At 41.5% G+C, this 24,953-nt stretch overlaps 2 protein-coding genes across 7 annotated transcripts; one reads left to right on the top strand and one right to left on the bottom strand.

Moving 5' to 3' along the window:
- The first annotated feature begins 23 nt into the window (after positions 1–23).
- pbdc1 (polysaccharide biosynthesis domain containing 1) lies at positions 24–2,311 on the top strand. The gene is made up of 6 exons (XM_076284583.1): positions 24–130; positions 612–677; positions 908–967; positions 1,048–1,188; positions 1,547–1,658; positions 1,749–2,311. The coding sequence occupies exons 1-6, from the start codon at positions 101–103 to the stop codon at positions 1,856–1,858; spliced, it is 519 nt and encodes a 172-aa protein (XP_076140698.1). The 5' UTR covers positions 24–100; the 3' UTR covers positions 1,859–2,311.
- On the bottom strand, positions 2,306–23,713 carry xpo7 (exportin 7). Of its 6 annotated transcripts, none has more exons than XM_076284577.1 (28): positions 23,627–23,713; positions 19,462–19,608; positions 19,226–19,319; positions 18,937–19,103; positions 18,648–18,740; positions 17,416–17,520; positions 16,714–16,879; positions 16,204–16,277; positions 15,374–15,493; positions 15,060–15,206; positions 14,768–14,940; positions 13,701–13,894; positions 13,441–13,546; positions 13,189–13,324; positions 10,568–10,641; positions 9,128–9,208; positions 8,758–8,821; positions 8,423–8,531; positions 8,184–8,290; positions 7,976–8,064; positions 7,741–7,848; positions 7,400–7,482; positions 6,298–6,512; positions 6,039–6,177; positions 5,710–5,870; positions 4,918–5,022; positions 4,520–4,647; positions 2,306–4,387 (listed from the first exon to the last, which is right to left on the bottom strand). In XM_076284577.1, exons 1-28 carry the CDS (start codon positions 23,642–23,644, stop codon positions 4,294–4,296), a joined length of 3,297 nt encoding a protein of 1,098 aa, XP_076140692.1. In that variant the 5' UTR covers positions 23,645–23,713; the 3' UTR covers positions 2,306–4,293. The 6 variants fall into 6 exon arrangements, with proteins under 6 accessions (XP_076140692.1, XP_076140694.1, XP_076140695.1 ...); XM_076284579.1 differs by having other exon boundaries at positions 4,924–5,022; XM_076284580.1 differs by having other exon boundaries at positions 16,714–16,867.
- Between the last annotated feature and the right edge of the window lie 1,240 nt (positions 23,714–24,953).

Raw genomic sequence — 24,953 nt, 5'->3', positions numbered from 1 at the left:
CTTTACAGCCACAGTGCGTGTTTTAGGCTTTACAGCCACGCCTTTAACGCATGACGCCAAGCTGTCGTGATTCAGGACAACGTGCTCATCGCAAGCAAGCATGGCGTCGAGTAATGGATTGGCGTCTTTGGTAAGGAGTTTTCGGTACATAACTTGTTATGGCAGCACGCTTTACAGTATTGCCATTGCTCATTGCATGCTTCATCCAATGGTACTCTATTCAATGCCGTTACAAGAGATTAATAAGCCATAAATGTGACATTTAGCTCAACAGGCCAGACACAAACATGCTTAAATATTAGCTAACTTACCACTTAGCGTTACCATGTGCTGTTAACAGTTCAGTACAAAGGTGTTAGTAAAGTTCACTATTAACGTGGTCAGATATTGCTCACGAACAGTGTGAATATTTATTCACACGTTTTATGTTAAGTCGCGAGCACTGGTAATGTTAAGTGTTAGTCGGGATACATGGCTATCTTGTTAGCTAGCTAACCACAAACGTCAGTGTAAATATGTATGGAGATGTTTGTTGCCCCCCACAGCATTAATCTGTTAAGGACAGTATGCACTACATTCATGTTTATTGACACGTTATTCTACGTTTTCAGGGTGTGGAGGGGGCTTCAGCAGCAGCGCACGCTCTCTCTCTCCCGGCGGAGGCGTACGGAAATGATGTGAGTACAGCGGGTGAGGTGCTACCCCAAATTATGTTTCACATCACGTGATATTGCAGGAGTGCAATGAATTCAGTGATGTCCTGTAATCCAGGTCTTCAAATATGCAGGCCTAGTAGAAGCTTCTACCCCACTTACTGCAGTCAGACTGAACCATTAAGCCAGTCTTGTACTCCTTTGATGGCCCCATCATATCATGTCACTCAAATGCTCCATGTTTTGTCATTCAGCCCCAACTGGAGGTAATGTGGGCCATGAAGGCATACAACCATGCGGAAGTGTACTTTAATGTAAGTATGATTGTCCTAATACACTATTAAATGTTAAACATGATGAGTCTAAGTTTAAAACTTTTCTTTCCCCACCAAAGCTGATTTCTTCTGTGGATCCCAAGTTCCTGAAACTGACCAAATCAGATGATAAAATATATTCCGCATTCACGGAAAGTTTTAGTGACCTTAACCTGGAGCTACTGGACCCTGATCATCTAAAATCTCCTGAGGCCAAAGAGGTATTCCTAATCATTCAAAAGGAAAACCAATCCATTTGTACCAAGAGGTTTTTGGAAGACTGTTAGTATTAATTAAAAATATTGTTAATAACAATATAATATGCAAGCTCATTAACATGCAATTTTAAATATGCACAATGTGCAAGCCAAGTTCAGTTTCACATGTTTTAGTAATTATTTTTAATTAATGCATCATTGCACTCTGCTCTAGTGAATATGGTCATCAGCATTTAACGTCTCACTGATCAACCAGTAAAATGTATTTGAAAATTGCAATTGTTCTTCCTTGGGAGTTAGAGGAAAATACTAAAATGCTTAAGTTATTAAATATAATTGCCGTCTCAATGTCATTATTTAGAGATGGAGGCCATTCTGCAATCAGTTTGATGGTATTGTTGAGGACTTCAATTATGGAACACTACTTCGTCTAGACTGCAGAAAGGACTACACAGAGGAAAACACAATATTCGGTATGTCAGATTTTTAATTTTAACTGTATAATGCAGTCTTGTTTCATGATGTATAATTAATCGTCTAACTCTTGTTTGATTGACTTACAGCTACCAGAATCCAGTTTTATGCCATTGAGATTGCAAGGAACAGGGGGGGCTTCAATGATGCCGTTTTTAATGCCAAATGCAAGCAACAAAGCAAGGAGGAACAAAGTTAGTCTTCAACAGAGCAGTGTGACTGACGTCTTTCTGTAATATTTGGTTAAATTTCAGAATGGTGGGGGAAATAACCACAGAATTGATTATATTTTGAGACAAAAAATACTTAACATTGGAAGACAGTTGTGTGTAGATTGCGCCATATCATCAGTGTCAGATTATGTTAAGCGGAAAGGTCCCGTCTTCCCAGGTCTTTGTCTATTTTACAGTAATATTATTTCACAACATTTGTGACTGATAATGAAAAGAAAGGAAAGAGCATAAACAAGGCACCATTGTAAGATAAAGCCTACAAGCTCACCCCATGTTTTGTTTTTTTGTATAACCTTTTCCTGATGCTGTATCAGACATGCGTTTTTTCCCCTGTATGATAACGTCTTGTGTACCCTCAACCAACTGGAGCATGGGTTTGAAGTAGACTTGTGTGGAATAAATAGAGCTTCATATACAAACCATTGACGTTTATTTTGCAGTCACAATGCTTACACTATATGTAGCAGACATCCAAACAATTCAACCAGCTACCTTGTCACTCAATGGATCCAACACACAGTCGCCAAAAGGACACATTCACATCAGGGAACCAACGAAAAAAGGAACTTAAAACATCCATGAGTGTTTAACATGGTTAGAGATGAGCTAGATCTTCACAAACAGTTAGCAGCAACATCTGTTGAGAGTAGCACAAGTTGCTAATATATTCCATTCTGTCTCTTGTTTAATGCTTCTTTTTTCTTTAAATCTACCATAGTTTGATGCATTATTTTATTCGGTTATTAAAAATAAAACTGGATTCCTTCAGGGGGGTAAGGAAAAAAACATTTGGGTGAAAGCTAGAGACAACTGCCAAGATTTGATTCACTCCTGTTTTAGCTGAGTTGCAGTACCAGATTCTTTTTGAAATTCACAGCTATATCCTATAGGCCTCACTACCAAACAAATGCCAGGTCAACAATAAAGCCACAAGAGACTGGAAGCCTGTGAGATTAAAAAGCAGGGCAACAGTTGACAAAATGCTCGGAGAAGAGCAACTTCACTACAACCATAATCTTTTTAGCTAATCAAAATCCACAAAAGACATGATCAAACCTTCGGAGACTATAAAAAAAGGGGAGGGGGGAGGAGGAGGACTGGTGGTTGCGCACCCCCACCCCACCCCCCCTGCAGCTGAGGTCTCGGAATGAATCGTACACATCGAACGTAGCAATCATCCACTTTCATTTGATTGATCTTCAATCGCTAAATCCTAGGCCAGGGCAGCAAGCTTCTGAGTTCCCAACACTCAGAGCTACAGTAAAGGCAGAGAGGATGTTTCCATGGCCCAGGGGGAAGGATTTTATAGTCATTCATCACAACCACTATCATAATCATCATCATAATCATCATCTTCACCATCATCTCAATAGCACACCTCAGACTTGACTTATGGGAATGGGATCCTCACTGGCCCCTAACATTACTCTGCAACTGAAAGGCAGCAGGAAATAGTGTATTTACAAAGTCTTCCATGCGCCGTCATGTCACTCTAAAGATTTTAAGGAAAATATACAACGCAGTTTTTTTTCTTTCCCCTCAAGCAAAACCAACCCCCCCACCCCACCCTTATTCCCACGCCACCCGCCTCCACAAGCCTCTCTGACATGTACTGGATCTATCACACCACTCACGCCAATCAAACATCTGTCACTTGGATATAGTATTCTCTTCATACAGACAAACCCACACTTCAGCACAGTTGCACTAACTTACTAGACTGTAAAAATGTCACACACTTTCATCGTTTTTGTTTTTGTTTTCTTTGTTTTTTCTTAAATTGAAATCATTATAAACATTGTTCAAAATGTTATGAAAAAAATGTACACGTCTTTTTTTTTGTGTGTTTCTATACAAGGCAGGCAGAAGCAGAGCACTACATATACCAGCTTATACCCCTCCCCTCCCCTCCCCAAACACACATACACACACGCGCACACACACACACACAAACAAGTGCACGCATAATCCACACCCTCCCTAAATCTCTCGAGAGATGGAAGAACAGCAGCCACTCATACGTTTGTGCCAGTGTCTCTGAGCACCCCCACCCCCTCTTCAGCCCGCAACGACCCCCACCCCCACCCCAACTAAACTCTCTTTGGACTTTGAGCCCCGACTGACAGGAGGAAGGTCAGTGGAGTGACCTCGAGATAACTGGCTTTAAAATCTGTGTATATTTATATGTGAATATATAAAAAGGGGAGAAGAGCGAGGAAGGAGCGAGAAGGGGACCGGTGCCTAGGTGAGGGGCTGGGGTGTGGGAGGTGCAGGCTTGCGCAGCGGAGACCCTACCCTGGCGTCCGGGCCAGGGGGGGGTTAGGGATGCGGAGCGGGAGCTCGGAGGGGTGGGTGGGGGGAATTACGACCACGCCACCGCGGTCTGGTGCTCTGTGGAATGTCAGCTCATCATGTCGTTGCTGTTTACCCCGTAAGTGGAATTCTTCATGGAGTCGTTGACTTCTCTTCTAAATACTGAAAGGTTCTGTGTAAACCTGAAAGGTGTGAAAAAACAAACGCAGAAATGGGAGATGGTCTAGATGATGGAGTAAGTTCACACTTGACACTCTTTCAAAAGGAGGTAAAACTGTCTATAAAAACATGATAAACAACTGAGGATGGCTTACCTGTCTCTGTTTTTGGTAAGCAGGTTTCGTTCTATACCCTCCATTAAGTTTTCAAAGCATAAGTGCATGGCCTGTTGTTTCTCTGGCGGCTGGCTGTTCACAATGCTGTTCCTCAAGTCTGCGAAATACTGTAAAACAAAAACAAACAGACATGAGCAGACTTACAACAGCCTCCAAAATCAATAAACTATTTATCTCCATTTCTATCAGATAGGATCTAAGAGACCCAGCTTAACAGTAGCCAGTGTCACTGGCACAACTAATCAATCATCCAACTCGCTCAGAATCTAGATTCCCAAAGGTTGGACTTAAACATTAATTTATACTGAGAGATGGATAACTTTAATAATTTAATACTTTTATAAAGGAGAGATGAAAAAAACTGTGCTCAAACCTACCCCTACCTTCTCATTGAGCAGGATTAAGCCTAGCAGTGGCCGTGACATTGACCACTGATTCCTGCAGTCTTCAAAAATAATAATATTGAGCACAGTTGACAGCATCTGGAAAACAACAGGGGAAAGTTAGTAAATTATTTACAAAGACCTAATGCGAGTTCACAAACATTATCCATTAAAACCGAAATCTACAATATGGAACCCATCAGCTTATCAAGTTAATTCTAGAGCCAGATTTAAAAACAAACATCTCAGCTATTCCCTACCACCCCACTCCCCGGAATGCGTTTTTCATATTTGAATGACATTCTGGATACCAAGCCCTGACTTTCAGCATTTCTGATCGGATAAAGATCTTGGCCCACAGACAATGCTGATAGGAATTTCTCTGCAATTTCGGCCAAGCTTCCCAAGAATTCTGGCTTTTCTACAGAAAGAAAAAAAAAAAAATCTACCATGCCCCGTTTGCATGCTCAGGTTTGTAGGTGGGTATATTAGATTATGATCATACTGCCATCTGGTGGTCTAGTATCTAGTACATTTAAAATGAGCTATCAGGTGAGAAAAGATACTGATGCATAAGTCTGCTCGCATGTAATGCATCGTTTACATGGTTTGCTGCGTGAGGGTTTGTTTATTATGTAAACATGGCACTACGTTAATTCAACTATGGATTGGTAGTCACAACAAATACATTCTAGAAGCTGGAAGTACAATGTTTGTCTTGGCTAAACCCAAGTGCATCTCCTGTGCCAGGGGGTTGTGTGCAGCTGTAGTGGACGTGCCCCTCACCTGTTGGATCATCTCTGGGTGCTGCTGCATGATGTGCAGGAAGCGGTCACTCTCCTGGGCCATGGGAGCCGCTCGCTTCTTGGTGCTGCGCGAGAGCTGCTTGAACAGGTACGTTACTATGTGGTCTAGACTGGAGCAACATCCTGTGCATACCATTGTATCTAAGAGCGGGAGGGACAGAGAGAAAAGTAATGGATGAGAGGTAATCATCGTCACATAATCGTTCTTTTCATTTATTAACTATGATCATCATATCAATATCAACATGATCGATAGTTCTAAACTACAGAGTTTGCATGCGTACATGACTGGGTTTGATCCTTTCTTACCGAGTGCAGTGAGGCCCTCTGATATGGAGGACAGGATGTACATGACCACATGAGGCTCCAGGCTGGCGATGAAGTTCATGTGGTCCTGGGTGAGCACCTCCAGCAGCGAGTAGTAGGACTGGCTGAGCTTCGGATAGTCCTGCATGGACAACATATTAACCAGTCACTTTCAGAACACTTTCATAAACTTGGCAGAAGTGTGTGTGTGTGTGTGTGTGTGAGTGAGTATGTGTGTACTGTATGTGTGTGTGTTGCCTACAAGCAGGTCGCTGTGTGGGATGGAGAGGAGAAGCTTGATGAAGGTCTGCAGGGCGTTGTCCAGGGCGTCGTCGCCGTAGAGACGGAAGACGCCAAAGTTGACGTAGTTGCCGCTGAGCACGGCCTTGAGCATAGAGAAGCAGATGGAGATGCCCTTCAGCTTCAGCGCGTACACCTGGTCCTTTGGCACCTCGCCGAGAGTCAGAATACGGTTCCCTAAGCACGGGACACACAACACCAGGCATCAGGCTGAAGAATGCACCCACGCATGGTAATATGCCAGCATAAACAGGACTACAGGAAAAACATGTGCACGTGTGTGGAAAGATGACATTACCACACACACTCACACACACACACTCTAAAGATGGCATAGCATTGACGACATTACCACACACACACACACACACACACACTCTAAAGATGGCATAGCATGGATGAGGGGGTTATTTCACCTTGTTCTCTTGTGTCAACATAGAAAGTATGCAACTTTGGCCTGCTAAACACATGCTCAGATGCTATTTTACAAGCCCATTTACACCTATAATTATGTTGGGGAATAAAATGGTCCGTTTTAGAAGATGTCTAGCATCCCTCCTATACTTATCTGGCACCCACATGAATAATCAAGTGAGCTTTACACTAATTGGCTGCCTTGTAGCCAAAGACCACTTACAACCATCATCCCAGTAAACTCTACCTGAATCTCCAACTCAAAGTTGTAATGGAATGTGTGAACAGGGATTGTGATCAGATTGATGGGCTGTGTCAGACGCTGTTTGCAGCACACTCCGTCTCTGTTCAGGTTTGTCTGTTTCTAAGTGGTTATTTCAACGTCTGAGACTTGCATATGAGGAAACAACTGTGTTACCAGTTCACGGTAGCTGTGGCCATGCACAAACTCTCCTTATTCAACAAAACCAACCAAAAAATGTGTTTCCATTCTCTGTCTGCTTTAAGAAATGTAGCCATCTCAAGGTAAAATGGTCTGATCGCTTTAAAACTAATCGCTTTAACAAGCTCAGAAAATGGATAATGTATATTTTCTGGAGGTGTTTACGGCTTGGTGAAAATTAATCTTTATGTTGAAAGAACAAACTTACCGTAGGTCGTAATCATCTTGCTCGTTTCTCTGAACAACAGAATTCCATTAGGCGATGACACGTCAAACTGTAATCTCTGGGACCTGAGTGACAAGAACACCACAACATGGATCAACCAGCAGATCGTCACAACGTGCTAATGAAATCTTATCTCCGTGTGAATTAAAACCAGAGCCCTTGATTGACAAGAGGGGCGGGAAAAGGGAAGCACACTGGCAAAAAGAATTTCCCTCATTGCCACTATAAAATCAAACAAACATCCAGATGCATCAACGAGGCAGAAATACGTCACCTCGGGATTGACCCCTAGTGTAGAGTGTGCTGCGAGTCTCAGACTCTACCTGTTGTGGACGAGTTCAGCCATCAGCTTGAGTACTGGAGTGGTGCAAGCAGGGACGTGGTACCAGAGCTCTATCGCCCTCTGTAGGATGGGCATGTAAGAGGGGTAGCTGTTCAGGGGAAACCAATTAAGGAAGCACATCTGTACCTTATGCAGGAGACAAGCACCATTGTTTTGGACTTAAAAGATTGAAATTGTTTGACGGTCAACAATTGGTGTGACATTGATAAGGATACATCCAGTCAAATAGCATCATGAAGCAGGTCTTTGCATTAAAAGCAAAGGCGATTCCTCGCAAGTCTCGAACCAGTCCCACTAATGTCCTCTGGAAAAATATACAAAAACTTTGGGTTACAAATCCCTAAGGCTTCTCTATTCGGATTAATGAACAACATATGATGAGAAATTAAACCCAGGGCCCAAAGAACTACCAGAAGCACATACTTTGGCCTCTTGTTCATTGAAAGTATTAGTGCTGAACATTGCTGCGACGGCTTCAAACGCCGCAGTTAGAGGAAGCATGAACTGCTCGAACTGGTCCTCGTCCTCCCCTACAGCAGACACAACCATACATACTTAAGCAAATAGTTAATAAACAAAACATGTAGGCCTTCATGTAGAATGATTCAAGTCTTTAGTTCATATAGAAGTCGAGACATTTAAGGAGAGGGATAAATTCTCACCTAGATCTACCATAAGCAGGCGACCGAGGGCTGTGTAGAAGGTGGTCCGACACCTCATATCGCTGAGGTTGGATTGATTGTTTACGCCCAGAAAGGAAAAGTGCTCACTCTGGTCAGAGAAAGGGTGAAGAGAGCGGGAGGAAAGGATCAAGGGAAGAGAGAAAAAGAGAAAGAGAGAGAGAGGGAGAAAGAAATGAGCATGGGCATAATGAGGTTTGGGCCAGATTAGAGAGATTATAGGGTAACAGGGCCATCTTGCCAAGTTAAATCAGCAACATGTTGGGTAGAGATAGTCTGGGAGTGAGGGTGTGTGCGTGTGTGGAAGGTTAACTCACTGTGTGGTTATTCAGCATAAACTGGACTGCACTGAGTTTCACCAGCTTTCTCACACTGCTGTACGTACAGGCAAGCCGTCAAGGAACACAGTGGGGGAGAACACACTTCACACCAAGAAACCACATAGTGCAATGAGACATGAGAATAACACTACTACTAATTAACACACAGGGAGAGAACACACTTTACTAGGCAACATAGTGCAATGAGACATGAGAATAACACTACTACTAATTAACACACAGGGAGAGAACACACTTTACTAGGCAACATAGTGCAATGAGACATGGTGATGGTACTACTGAGAAAATATCCTCTTTAACTTATAAATGTCCATATTTGGAACTGGCTGGGTAATGTTAAGGATATCCAATAGATAAGTCGTTGAGAAGCTGTAGTGTCTTGGAGGTGATCGGTTCGCACTGTCCCCAGTACTTCAGATTGGTAATTCTACATGGAAAAAAAGAAGAAGAATGTTTCATCAATACATCACTATGAGGAAATCACACAAATATACCATTACCTGTGGTGCAACAAAACTCACTAAGAGACACTGTTTATGTTTTTGAAACAATAACAAAGAGTACAGATAAACTTGTGAGATAAGATGCTAGGAATGGCATATATAGGCATGTTGGCACATTATGCAAAACTAATCCATCATGAACACAATCATTTTAATTTGCATACATATTACACACGTATGACTTAATTGTTCATGTTTTACACACTATGGTTAAATTAGCCCTCCAGTCTCTCCCTGCCCTGAAACCCAAAATTGTAAGCAGCTAAAGATTATGAGATCACATTACTTTACAGTGGTATTTGGATACTGTATTTAGCCCACATGATTACTGAAAGGGAGATCACAAAGTGATATTTAAACAGTTGGGGACAAAATTAGACATTTATTTTGTGAAGATCATGAAGCATCTTCTAAAGGCTTTATGTAGGAGTAAAGAATCAGTGTCTATTCTGGGTTCAGCTTTGCTCTTCTGTTAAATGCTCAGTGGTCCACTGTAAGTTGAACACTTCACATAAAGGGTGTCACATTTTTGCATTCTGAGGAGTAATGGAAGTCACATGGTTTTGCACCAAGTAGTTTTCCAGCTTTTCTAAGGCCATGTTTGTCATTTAGTTCCAGTAGTTCAGTATGAGACACTGTAGTGCTTCCATACTCATCAAATAATTGTGACGTTACTCAAGTAATTCTCTAGGCTTTCCATTAGCTAAACCAGGTCACAATGAAACAATCAGCAACCAAGTGTTAACTGAAATGTGCAGCAATGTAGTTCTCCACTGAAAGTGGGTAATGGCCATTGTGAACCAGAGACACGTGCAGTCCATATCCACAGGTCAATACACAGTCAGTCAGGCCAACTAGACTATGAACATGAAGAAATGTGAGAAATATAAGAGAATATGACAGAATATGAGAAATATGACACATTCAACTGTGCACTTATTTACAGAGGCGGAAAAGTCCAGCTTCAGAAAGTAAAAGTCCTACCACATATCTGTGCCAACCATTCACTTAAACCAGCTGATTAATTATCACAACTCTTTAGCCAGGTAGAGCAGCTAATTAGTGAGATCACCTGTGTTAACTGCACAGGTAGAACCAAAACGTGGTTGGACTTTTACTTTCTGAAGCTGGACTTTTCCACCTCTGCTTATTTATGACACTTCTAATGTCCAACCATGTACATGAATTCAAGTATAACAGACACAGGGAGCCTTGAAAAAGGGGTGGGGTGGCTCTTTAGATCAAGATAATAAATGGCAGTATGAAAACAGATGAACACTCACATTTTCCCAATGAACACACTGAGTACCATAGTCTCATCATTAAGCCCCAAGACTTCGGAGAGGCGCCGGTACAACTGCAGGAGGAAAGGCCCAAAACAGAACAGCATGGTCAACAACACGGTCTTCCAGGAGCACCCACAATGACACACACACACTTAGATCCTTTCCATAATTACTATGTTACAACCTACTTACAACCTAAGTTGGAATATGTACTTGCATAGTCATACGAGGATACTACTGTGCAGAAATATTTTCTGCATCATCACTCAGCTGTACCACTCATCGCAGTGTCCCTACGCGCTCTCTAGACTGTCACCTTCCAAAAAAACCCACAACTCATGTCACAATTCTGTCTGAAAATTGGGTTTCTCATGAGTCATTGTGTTTTTTTGGGCACAGATAGAAGCTCTATAAATAGTGCAACACTCAAGACAGGCACTACTAAGTAAAAGCGTGGGTCCGACAACCCACCCAAAGCATTCATCTTGACTGTAACTTCATCTTTTAATAATACCCCTGAAATGTGAACTCACATCTCATTATGAAAAATGATCATGGATCCATGGATGTTGCCACCATAGTTTTGTTAAGAGTAAAGATAAATACTTAAGGGGGGGTTGGCTAAATCCACATCTACCGTGTGCGTTTGGACTAAATTTAACACTAATTATTCAAAAACTCAGCTAATAATGGAGGACACAAATAAACTGGTACAGCAATACTAAGTTGCACTATGGTACACCACTTATCTGAGGTGTTCACATTTTGAAGCCTCTGGGTAGCAAAAGAGAGAAACCATGCAATGGATGGATTTGCCATGCAGGTGACAACACAACACTTCCAACTGTGCATATCATGATGGACACATCTTTTACTGGGGGGGGGGGGGGGGGGGGCCACTAACAGCCATTCAAGGGAGCGAGGCCCTTTATTTAAACGCAACACCAAGCAATTAAAAGGGCTGAGTCAACGGCCTGGCCACAAAGGAGAGGCATAAACACTGCAGTGACAAAAGGGATTGGGCATTCCACAACAGGAGGGCCGCAGAGGTTACACATCTGCCATATTTTAAATCATAAAAAAAAAAAAAAAACAGGAAAGTTAAGGTGACCATCATTAGAAGTTTTCTCAATTTCAAGGAAACTTCTGGATCCACACAAACATCTAGATCAGGAATGCCACGTTGAAATTGGACAGGGGGCCAGATTTTTTTCAAGTGAGACCTCGGGGGCCGGATTACACTTTCGGACTGAAAATGCCAAACACATGGATAGGTCGGCTATTCGAAATTATTCATGAAGGCCTACACATCAAAAAGAAATTCCATTGGCACGAAAATAGCCTCACAATGAACCCTACAATTACATAACCTAAAGCAGGAGACAGTAACCCTCTAAAAACGTTCCTATCCATGCAAGTAGCCTACATTTATAAATTAGAAATGCAACAAAATAGACTAGGTGCCAACAAAACACATTTCCTATAAATAACAAGTGTTACTTTTATTATATTTATTGAAGGCTTGCACATGAAAACACGTCAATGCATAATTAGGCCAATTAAAAGAAGGCCTGGCCAAGTAGGCCTAAACGAGTCACAGAAAGTAAACGCCAGAATAAAGTAGTCCAACAATAGGTCATGTGATTGAATATCCAGTAGGAATTAGTAAAACAAAAAGACACCTTTTAACTTTCACCAGCTTGTCCATATCGGGGGACCGTTTCTGGGCAGTGGCTATTTAGCCTACATAACATCATTCAGATGTCTGTGAGTCAGGCGATTTCGCACTTTTGATTTATTCCTATTCATCACGGAAAAGGCCTGCTCACATAAATATGTTGTCCCAAACATACATCTACACAAGTATTTTACCTGCAAAGGCCATGAGCATTGGGTACTGGATTGATCAAATGATTCGATTGCAACAGATATATAGTAGGCTAATCCTTCGACGGTGCACATCACTGCAGTTTTATCAGTTCCATTTGGATCGCCTCTGGGACCTCGGAAGCGTCAATCATGAATGGAGAGTAAAAAAGTCCTTTTCCAGTTCAGCAAAAAACGTGAATCGATTGTCAAACTCATGCCTGAGTCCGGAAAGCAAGATTGCGTAGCCTACTTGTTTATACTCGATTAACAGGCTGAGATTTTAGACAGGGCAAGTGGGCTGCATTGCGCTTGGAGAGCTAAGTCTTCCATAACGCCGGTTTACTTTGAAAAGCACGAACACTATCATAATACTTTGTAACGAGCTTGATAACATTTCGATAGCGACTAGTCTACCGCCAGCACGCTGCTGCAGCTGAGGCGAGCAGCAGCAACAGACCAACTGACGGATTCCACCGAAAATTAAATACAAATAAAATAAAAATATTTTCTCCCCGTATCACCCGCGGGCCGGATGTGACATACAGTCTCATACTGGCATCACTGATCTAGGTGCACACATGGTTGGCTTTGACAGAGATGCTGAGAGGGAGAAAGAGAGAGAAAGAAAGAGAAAGAGAGAGAAAGAAAGAGAGAGAGAGAGAAAGAGAGAAAGAAAGAACGAAAGAAAGAAAGAGAGAGAGAGAGAGAGAGAGAGAGAGAGAGGGAGGAAGAGTTGGTTGGCATCTCACCTTTGATGATTTCTGCACCTGGTCACCGATGTAGATTTTGCGGAACTGCTCAAAGAAACTGAGCATGGCCAGCTCCAGCTTCTCGTTGCCGGCCTGTGCCAGTCGCGAGTCCGTCAGGTTCATCAACTGCAAGACTCTGAGGAAAAAACAAAATCCAGGGGCAAAAATTAACGTTTTGGAATATGTGTAAACGACTGAAGTAAAATGGTTTTCTGGACCGTCACATGCCAAAAGTCACAGCTGGATGCTGACCGACAAACCAGCTCTCCATCCATTGCATCTTGTTCATCTGTACTGGCGAAGGAAACCCGGCCTCCAATCACCGCCCCAATAATGTACACCAGCCAAGTTAGTCGGCCTAGACACAAACATTTGTAGTTAGATACCGTCAGATCAACAGAAGCTTGAGGATGATGGGATGCTTACAAGTATTAAACAATATGACTGATGAACTGGCAAAGGAAAAGTAGCGGTGGAGAGCGGTCATCTGCGACGGAGTTGGGCGTCCTCACCTTCCTGAACGGCGATGTCCATCGTGCTGGAGTTGGTGGACTGGAGCAGCTCCTGGTAGGACTGGGCGGACTGGTCGAAGAGCTGCACCAGCAGCGCGCACGTCTTCTCGTACTCGCAGCGGCCGATGGTGGACAGCTGGTCCAGCTGCTGCTGCACGAGGCCGGCGTCATCTAGTGGGTCCTCCAGGCCATCCCTGGGTGGGACAGGCCAAAACAAAAACAAAAACAAACACACATCCAGTAAGTAGATGTCTTAGAAGTCTGTATTTAAAGAACTTCAGCTTGAGTGGAATCTTTAAAATAAATGCATAGACAGTATGCACATACAGTACATACAGTATCATCATATCCAAAATGCTAATTTCCCCATACTAAACAAAAGGCATAAGAGCAGTCATAGTAAGGCCCTCCATCCCCCAATACATTACACAATTCATCTATACATTATGATACAAAACAAGACACTAAAAGACTAAAGAATGATACGACAAACTAAGCCAGCGTGTCAGTTAGCCACTGCTTGACCACTCTGATTATGAATGATTACTAGGCTACATCTAAAGGCTTTAGCTTCTTAAAAGAACCATATGTAAGATTGTGGCCAAAACTGGTACTGCAATCACTTTCAAATTACTGTAGAGGTGTATCCCCTCCCCCTCCCCCCTGACTTGAGGTTGCCAACCCGGATGCTGAAACACTACTGACTTTGTGATTAGTAGATAAGTGGAGGGTGGCGCATCAGGCCAAAACACAACATGACATGACAAAACACAACATCAGTTGAGGGCTGCAACTTCACTTTAAAAATGACAATATTCTGGCCGGACTACTGTTGTCAGTGATAAGTATTTGAAATGAACATGATTTCTTAATGTCTAGTGACATATCAGGGCCATTTTATGATTAATTGAATTTCATTTGTTACATACGTTAAAGCTGATGTTAAACCTGACTGAGATTTATCAGATGCTTTTATCCAAAGCAACACGGACTCGCAGCGGGAGGTTCGGGAATGAAACCCGGGTCGCCCTATTGTCAGCCACGGTGAAGTTACTGCTGCAGTGTACCTGAGGATGATGTGCACCGATTCGAGGCGTGAAGTGATGTAGGCCTTGGTCACTTCTGGAGTGTAGGTCTCCAGCATGTGGGGCTCTGTGGCCTTGACGTAGGGCACAGAGGCCGCCAGCCGCTGCCACAAGCTCAGCAGGTAGTGCACACTGTTGGGGGCAAACTCCCAGTGCTGCAAACAGGAAACACACAATATTGAATGCCAAAAAACAAAACAAAAAAATCAAACAAACAAAAACAAATGGTGACTGGTGTGTGAGATGCTTGTTGTAACAAGCAATGGCCACAAACCTGTAAGCTGGTGACTGTGAAATTGGCGATCAATCTTATAACCTCAGGGTAGTTTTCTACTTTTACCAGCTCGCCAAGCTGATAGTTACTTTTTAGTCTGGCCAGCAGTCGACAGAATTCATGGTAATTGTTTGGATCAGACAGACTCTGAAAACAAACAAAAGGTTTCGATACAATGTTTTGGGGGTTAGTTCATGTGTATGTGCAAAGAGTAATTGAAAGTAAACAAGCATATCATTTAGAAACATCTGTACCATTATGAATGTAGATGGCAAACTAAGGGACATACTGCAATTAAACAAGGGGGAAATTACCTGTGGATTTTCCAGTATCCTCTTGACGCCATCTACTAGATGAGAGAGGAACTTTGCCCTCTCTGCATTGTTAAAGAGTGACCTCCGGACTGATGCAATCTGAACTAGACATGACAGAACCTAAACAGAACAGAGTCAAAAGCAGAATGGGGAGTCATTTAAACTGGAAAAACTATTTTTTAGAACAGACACTACGATTAAGGAAATCCAGGGTTCCCACTCTAAGTCAAATGTACAATTCCATGACTTTCCCTGACAAAAAGACCTGAATTTCCATTACTTACTATATAATGAATGGCACAATATACTGACCAATGATTTCAGAGCAACCGTGTAGCGTTCAAGAATCTTTTACTTTTTTAGAGATGAATAAATGGACATTGAATAACTTTGCCCCCAAAATGATAAAATTCCCTGACTTTCCATGTCTGGAATAGACTTTCCAAAATTCCATGATATTCCAGAAATTCCATGACCCGTGGGAACCCTGGAAATCCTACTCTTTAACACACCACAGCAATTTCTGTAATACAATTCATCGTGTCATGGTGTCAGTATCGAGTAGGTGGAGAAAAGCGACTTCCAGGAAACAGCATAGATGCATAAACTTTGGCCTAAACTAGATTGCTTAGCATATCTGGCCCACAGATTGTGGAGGAGTCCACATGAATAAAACTAACGTTTGCTGTGGCTTTTCACACAAATCCCAAAACTGACTGAGCATGGAAAACCCACACACATTGTATGATTACGCTGACCAAAACAAAAACTAAGAAGCCACATGAAAACAACCACCACATCATCCTTCAATGAACTAACGGCTCACTTACCAAAGGAGAAAGGGAAGGAGGGATGGAATGATACAAATCAAAAAACAGTTGGAGGGTTGAGGAGTCCAAAAAAGCTGCAGAGAACCGGAGAAGTGGGAGAGAAACATACATCAGGCATATTAAGGACTCATCGGAACCATGCTGGAATTCCACTTGTTAATACTTTCTGTTGTAAATTCGGTAAATGGTGGGTTGACAACATTCCAGGCTTAGAAAGAACTGGCGAGAGAAACTATACTGTAGATTGTCTGATTTATTGTTTGATACATTGATCAGGAATGTTTCACTTTTACTAGTCATAAGATGATTCTTTTATTTTATTCTACTGTATTTATTTAATTATTATTATTATATATGCTATGGACCCTCCTGTGAGTCTGAAAAAGATTGAATTGAACTGGATTCCCTTATTAGCTCAAGAGAGTCTGTGACTCCTACTCTCCACAGGCCTTGCCCTCACATACATGCCCTCGGACATCATCTGCCCTTCACACACACACAAACACACACCTGATCTCCAGCTGGTGGGGATCTGGACGGTGCACAGGTCGTCGGAGGACTCATCCGTGGACGTGCCGATGAAGTCGAAGTTGAGGCAATTGTGGGCCAGCTTGAGCAGCTGCATGAGCAGCCCGTGCTGGCTCTCATCGTTCAAGTTCAAGTTCTTCCCCGAGGCCTGAGGAGAGGCACAACATCAGCAACAACCTCAGATAGATAGAGAGAGAGAGATAGAGAGATAGATAGAGAGAGATAGATAGATAGAGAGAGATAGATAGAGATAGATAGAGAGATAGAGAGAGAGATAGATATATAGAGAGAGATAGAGAGATAGATAGATAGAGAAAGAGATAGATAGATAGAGAAAGAGATAGATAGATTGAGAAAGAGATAGATAGATTGATAGATAGATAGAGAGATAAAGAGAGAGATAGATAGATAGATAGATAGATAGATAGATAGATAGATAGAGAGAAAGAGAGAGAGATAGAGAAAGATAGAGAGATAGATAGATAGATAGATAGATAGATAGATAGATAGAGAGAGATAGATAGATAGAGAGAAAGAGAGAGAGTTAGATAGATAGATAGATAGATAGATAGATAGATAGAGAGAAAGAGAGAGAGAGAGATAGAGAAAGATAGAGAGATAGATAGATAGATAGATAGAGATGTGTGGGCCGACTCCGAGGTTAGGAGGTGCCCTCCGACTGACCTGTTTCAGGAGATTACAGGAGAGCGTGAAAATGTCGAATAACGAGGAGTCCCGGAACGACGACGCAATCTTCCGGTGCTTAGTCAGAGGATGTGTTGTATCCGCCTGGAACAAACACAAGGCTGTCAGCTTGACTGCTGCACAGCAGAGAACTTCAAAACATGGAGTTTAGAGTCAGGGCCCATTCTTCTATTGCTGTTGGCTACCCAGATAACCACAATTTAAGCGATATGACATGTGTGTAGGGTTGGTAAAAGGATATCCCCATGGTTGGTTGGTCAGCCACAAATGATATCCTTTACCATGCCTACAAACATGAGTGTCATATTGCTCTTTTATACAACAGTTCTACAATTACTAATTTAGTTTAAAAACACTAGACAGTGTTTTCTTTCGTTTAGTCAAATTTTCCTAGCTGTAGCATGAATCTTAATCAAACCATCTGGATCAAGAGCAAAAACCACCATATTATATTAACACATACAGCTGCAGATCAACATGCTCACATAACAATGGTTTCAACAAGTCACCACACTAATACAATAAGCTTTTACAAATATATACATTGGTTAGGCTCAAAGCTATTTTTGACACAAGCACCAGCTGAAAAAATATGTAGACATTATAAAAGGAAAATTGCCATCATATCAAATAAACAAACAGAAGCACTGTGTAATTCTCTCACAAATGCCTTTAGATGCAAAGCCGGGGTGAGCTTGGCAGGGCCTGTGCAATTGTGCAATTTCAACAGAGACAACCAGTTCAAAAATGCATTCACAGCACTCAGCATAAAATGTTGACTCAAATGGTTTCTGCTAGTCCATTAGTGGAGGTCATTGGGTGGGTCATTACTGACTCTACTGTCCATCTTTATCATGAAGGCCATTAATGATGCTAACATGCCATTAAGGCTATTCATGTCTGCCTCTAGACATCCTTGTAATATCCCTGCATTACAGCCATATTAAAATGGTTCCCATTGCTACGGAAAATAAAAATGCTTCCTGAAATTGTTGTACAAGTAGTAGTATGCATGTAGTTGTATGATTGTTGTGAAGTGCTAGAAATACAAGGATGTGGACAAGGCACTTTCTGAATTCCTTCTCTACCCCTTCAAAAATCTATAAAGAAAACAAGGCTTTTTTGGAGGGGTGAGGGGGTCTTACCCGCTAAGCAGCACAGCATAAAACCTGCAAAGCGTGGATGAAGGGTAAAATTGGGTAAACACTTACATCATTGAGGAGCGCAGAGGAACTTACTTGATTGATTTCATTGGTAAGCTGAGAAAGAATAGTTACTCCAATGATGCAGTGCTCAACACTGTCCTGCAATTCCACAAGATTGTCATCATTAAAAAGGCTTGTCAGATGTATTTAAGTCTGAACTTCAGTGAACAAGAGCTTTTAAACCTTTCCATGCATACATCAATGTAAAAACCCTGAGGTGTTTATCATTTATTCCAAACAATTAAACCTGAGAAACCTGTTGATATTTGAACTTCTCATCATACACGAGCCATACCTGGAGGAACCGTGTGACATCTACGATGACATTCCTAAAGACGTAATCTTCCTTCTGGCAGTCAAACCACCCAAGCTTGGTGATTCTGGCATAGAGCTGGATCAATGCTTGTGTCACAAAGGCAGCAAGCTTTGGCCGACTCGCCAGGTAGTTAAGAACATAATTCCCTGAGGAAAGAAAAGATTTTGTTAAATTGCGATGCCTGCAATGCAGTCACCTCTGTGGGTTTGACTGGGACATGCAGTCTCAGTCAAAACAAAACAACACAACAGAGTGGGCCAGGACTTACGGATGTCTATGCGCTGTTCCAAAGGAAGTGGGTTGCTCGTGCGGGAGACCAGTTTGGAGAGACATGTGGCAGCCAGTAACTGTGAGTAGGATGACTGCACAGGCACAAAAACATGAACTTAATCACTTCAGGCATGTAATGCGTCTTTTCTCGAGGCTACACTTTGAAACTACTTCATCAAACGCCAACAAGAAGCTACATTTGAAGCCTTTCCAGGCTCAAGCTTTGGTACTTACACTTCCCCTCTCGAGTAGGAGTTGGCATTTATTCAGGCAGTCGGGACTGTTGGTGAACTCAACCAAGGCCTTCTCAGCCTGCAGGCGGGTGGTGGTGTCTGTGGTCTCATACAGCTGCTTGCACAGGATCTCTAGCTGGGCTAGGCTCTGGAACACAGGTGGAGACATGAGCACTGACTGACACCAACGGGAACAACAGCAGTGAACTAGTACAGATGGCACAGTACAAATGCTTGCAGATCAGTATTGTGGAATTACAGTTCAACAACACCTGTGCAACCAGAGGCAGCAGATAAATAAACAGAGCATCTGCTCACAAAACATTTAACCTACTCCGCACTTATGCACGTACTATGATTGGTTCTCATTTCTACCCCTGGCTAAGCACTAACAAAAGTTTTTATTGACAGTGATGATTACAATTACCCGATTGCAATACCCTCTTAACCCCTACTGGGGAGCGAAGGTGATAAACGCAAATCAGTATCAATCAAGTAGGCCTAACAGCAAAAATGAGACATGCTTTATTAATAATGAATTAAACGGTTTGTCAAAAGAAGACCTTGCATTTTTTCAAACGAACTGCATTCTAGACTAGTTTGCTTGTGGCGTCACACACTTGCTAGTTGCTAGGTCATTAAAGAACTTCATGTTAGGGACCAAAGACAACACAACCTTGCAAACGTCCTGGTCATTTTGACTGACAACAGCATCTATTTGAAAAAGACTTCTGCTCTCAGTTTCATTTTAGCATGCATCACCAATTTTTTAAACACCAAAATACTTCCCATTACGAATGTACAGCTCTCTCATTGCTCTCTAGGTCTAGGCCTGTTGCTTTTTGGAAAACTAACCCAAGTAGGGCAATGGGAGGATAAGGCCATCAGAGCGCCTTATTGCGACAGGTAAATGAATAATAACAATAACAATTAATTATAATAATCATCATCATGATAATAACTGTGTACTAACATTGTAATAACACATCTACACCCATGGCTACACAGACATTAAAATACAACATTACTGGGCTCCAGTGAAGGAAAGTGAAAAAAGCTGACTCATTACTACCCCCCCCCCCCACACACACACACACACACACACACACTACCTCCACCCTCTATGGCCGTGCACAGCTAACATCAGTAGGAAAAAAACATCAAGAAACCCAACTTCGAATTCAGTCTATCCAACACATGAGAAAAACATTGAGATGTTCACAAGTTTCGCAGTGTTCCGTCAGACACACTATCTGACGCACATATATGTGATTTGACATCTGGTGTCACTGATAAAATGCCCAACACCCAAGAGACATGAGCATCTACAACTGCATGAGCATCTCCTGCAGCTACCCAAATAGCATGTAGTGTGTGTGCACATGACGATGCTGTACTGATAACTAGTCCTCCTAAATGGTGAAAAAGACCAGTGGGCCCCTGAAAAAGGAGGAACACAGGGAGAATGCATTTTGGATTCGCAAAGATAAAACAGGCCTGGCCATTAGGCAGGGAACTGCTGACAGGAGATAAGGGTCAGTCTCTGAAGAGGGAACGTTGAATTTGGGTGAACCACGGGTTTGTTTGGCTCACTTAGCACTGTGACATGTTCCTCTAGCTGTAGTGTGTATGACTACAACATTACTCCCATGCCATATTGCTTTGATAGTCTGGGCTTTCACTGTGATAAAGCTCACAGACAGAGGATTACTGTATGAGATCCTGATATGCCTTTAAATTGGCTTGAGATACTTAGAGTCTACAGACAGACTTCGTCTACATGATTTTTTCAGACACAGAAAACTATGCTCAGATATACACTTATTTAAGTTTAACTTATTTTAAATTTGCTTTCTCATCAATAACATGTGTGGTAAGTAGTTGTAAAAACGAAAATTATCTGTAGATTAATACACAAATTGTTTGCCAGACAATAACCATGTGTCCATATTTCGTAGAAAAGATGAATATTTTACATTTTCAAGTTCTGGAAAGTGAAAAAGAAAAATCTGAGAATTGTTGTTTTATTTAACCATTGCTGTAGGTTTACTTACAACTAACCTCACCTCTGATCTACACAACAATACAATTAAAGGCTTGAACCATCACAAATGCACACAGGTTAAAGGTCAACGTTGTGCTGAGTCATGTCGATTTCATAACCCAATCTGAAATTTCTATAACACAGCACGTTTGTGGTTTAGAACAAATACAACCACTGTAACTTTTTATGGGTGAGCTTCCATGGCACTAGCCTTTTAAGGCCCTTTGAAGCTTGCAGTCGCTAACAAACCAGCAAGGAGAGTTTTCTTTAACATAATTAACGGCAAACACGTCAGTAAGTTTCAGGGGGAGACGAATACCGCCATTAACGTTATTGTTTAAACTACCCACCTAGAGAGGTAAACCCACACATAAACTGAACCATCCATTTGAATTGGCGTTTACAAGCTTATCGTTATTAGTTTGCAAAGCTGACTCGAGGAAACTCTCGAGGAGTCTCTGGCTATGGTTGTTAACGATAACGTTAAAGTTACTTCAAACTGTACAAATATATCAGAGTAGAAGCGTCTTGCTATTAACGTTATTGCTATTAAATAAACGTAAAGTAACTGCATTACAGTGCGAGGTGCTGGTTGCATTGAAGCACTAACCCAGCTTAAAGTGAAAATCACTCTGCTCCCCAGCAGATTATCTCTCTAATAACTTAGAAGAACTAGCTTCTTAGCTGCTCTGTTAGCAGGCATCCAGGCATCATCGGATAGTTACATTAAAATACTTAGCTTATTCAAATAAATGAGTAGGTCATCTTACAATAAGCGACCCACTCCTTCACCATACAATCACAGGATGATTGATATTTACTTACTTATAGAGGTATCTCTATCCTATGGCTATGATCACTAGCATGAAGTAGACACGATTAACATCAGCTAGCCCCTTGTAGCTAGCTACTTAGCCTACTGACAAGAGCAACGAGAGTAACGTTAGCGAAATCATTATGACCACGGCTAGTGAGCTAAGTAGCGAAGTTAGCTCATATGCCCGGGTTAGCAAGATATCGTGCAAGGCAAGGACTACTTGAACACAGTAACATTATTGGATAAAAGATAGTGTTTCAGTAGTAACTAGCTAGCTAGCTACATTCCTAAACCTCGAATTCTAGGGCTATCGTGCCCAGACATTTTTTGCTAAATTAGCCAGTATGCAAGGCAGACAGGTCCATGAGCATTTGCTATTCAATGAAGCTAGCTAACTATTGCTAGTAGCTACTAATATTAGCTAGCTCTTATTTCATCATGGTGATACCTGAACTAACCGGGCTATATTAGCAGCGTAAAACATGTAAATCAAATGGTAAACATGTACAACACTGGTTGCTAACATCGGTAGAATACAAAATTAGTAGCCATTCATATCATATGCAAGTTATGTTCGCTTGTTCACATTCAGTTTCCAGTGTTTAGGTAACGTAAGCTGAGGAGTCGCGCGGGAGAATTCCATGAGTTAAGTGATACTTCAGGCAAGATGCTAACTGTTGGTAAGCTACCGAAAAGCGGTAGACCTTAAGTACCATGCTCCAAGGCAATGCACCCTTCTAAAACAGTGATGTAAATGGCAACGCAAGGGCAGCGATTCCTATTTGAAAGGCAACTCAATATTTCAGGGTCTGCAGTAGATGTGTGGTAACAAGTCTGTATCTCTTCCCACTAAAATAATGCTAGCTAGCAACACGGAGTCGTTAGGTCAGGCCAGCCCATTGGATGGACGTTGGATGTCTTGTTTACCAAATAATACATAATGTATCACAATATACACCATTAAGGCAGATGCAATAACAAATCCAAATTCGTTTGGAGTGTCTACATACTCAATCCTGGTTAACTTAAATGCAAATGTACCGTTTTATTGATAGAACGAAATCAATAAAGGACCTCTAGTAACAGCGATTGCTATGAACGAAGCAATCAACACGATGACAGGCCACAAGTCAACACTGATAATCGCATCCATAAACGTACCCTGTTTTCTGACGTGCCTCCAAAAACAACGAATCGCAATAAACTTACCCAGCCAACTATTAAAACTGCAATACGATATTCAATAGCATTCAATGCAACAACTGTTTAGCTTTCATTTTAATCAAAACATAAACCTTTAGTTACCTGCACATGATCCGCCATTTTGCTCCATTCATGCTCCTCTCACTCCCCCTAACAAAGAGCATGCGCGCATATCCCCATATTCTATACCACGCGTACGCAATTATCGTACATGACTTGAACGCATGGAATTGTTCGCTTCTTTTCTGAATAGCTTTACGCAACATTTTCTTCGCCCAATAACGCTAAAAACGAGCCTTTGTTTACATGGACCTTAAAGATACATCACCCTATTTCCTATTTCAGGCAACTTACACCATCATTTCTACTCTGCATACCAGGCCGCAATTTTACACTTTTACACATACAGACCTATATTAATATTTCAACTTTGGTTTAATTGCTAGTGGATAATTTATTTATTTGAAAATATCCCAATACTGATGTGCTCATTTTCAATGTAATAGGCCAAGGATATATTTTGCATTGAAAAGAACTGTAAACGTAAGGAACTAACATATCTATATATTTTATGCATTTTGAAAAGCATGGAGACATATTTTTCCATGTTAAGAAACTTTATGTAAGGTTAACTATTAACACACACTGCAAGAGGTAGGCTACTGATACACATGGACTTGTGATGCTTCCCTGACTTGAATTCAGAAAAAGCTGAACATCCACAACTGTGATAGCATAGCCTACAGGCTAGACATCTTTAGTCACCATGTTCCAGTCAGCTATATTATAATCTATTTAAATAATTCTGTTCTGGACTGTTTTCTTGAAAGTGCAGATCATAACATTAAGTAAATCAAATAGAGCCTTAATTAAGTGTTAACTTAGGGTTGGGAGCACTCTTTAGGCTCACAGGTAGGCTATCTAAAGCTGGGGTCATATCGCCACCTAGAGGCAGTATATATGAATATATCCCAGCTGAAGCAAAATTGCATCATCAGAGAGTATTTCATCTGTATCTAAAAAGTGTGACTTTCCATTAACACCAATCACAGCTTTCACGGTTCTGTTGATTTCAGTGTCTTTTAGGATATCAGAGACTTTGACTTAATGACATTAATTAAAAGCAAAACAGGCACACAATATAAAAAAAAATCAAGATACAAACATGTTTGTATTTAGATTAAAAAGCCTTATATAGTAAACTGATCACTAATCTGTTATAAATCATCAATCCCTTTTAGGATTTCAGTGTCCATATGCCCTGAAGGACATTCCTGTGGAAATGAGTAAAATTTGTACTCGTAATTTTCATGTCTTATAGAAGCATTGAGCAGCATAGGCTACTCCTCTGAAATATAATAAAGAACTGTACTTTTAGCCAAAGTTAAAAAGCTATTTGTATGTCCATGCAAGCTGTAACATTTGTGCT

Source organism: Alosa pseudoharengus, unplaced genomic scaffold, assembly GCF_046254945.1.
Source record: "Alosa pseudoharengus isolate Yale_2024_CS ecotype anadromous, Long Island Sound unplaced genomic scaffold, YU_APseudo_1.1 YU_APseudo_1.1_scf_14, whole genome shotgun sequence".
In the NCBI taxonomy this organism is placed as follows: Eukaryota; Metazoa; Chordata; class Actinopteri; order Clupeiformes; family Clupeidae; genus Alosa; species Alosa pseudoharengus.
Note: the sequence above shows the minus strand (reverse complement) of the source record. Positions and strands in the feature narration are given on the sequence as shown.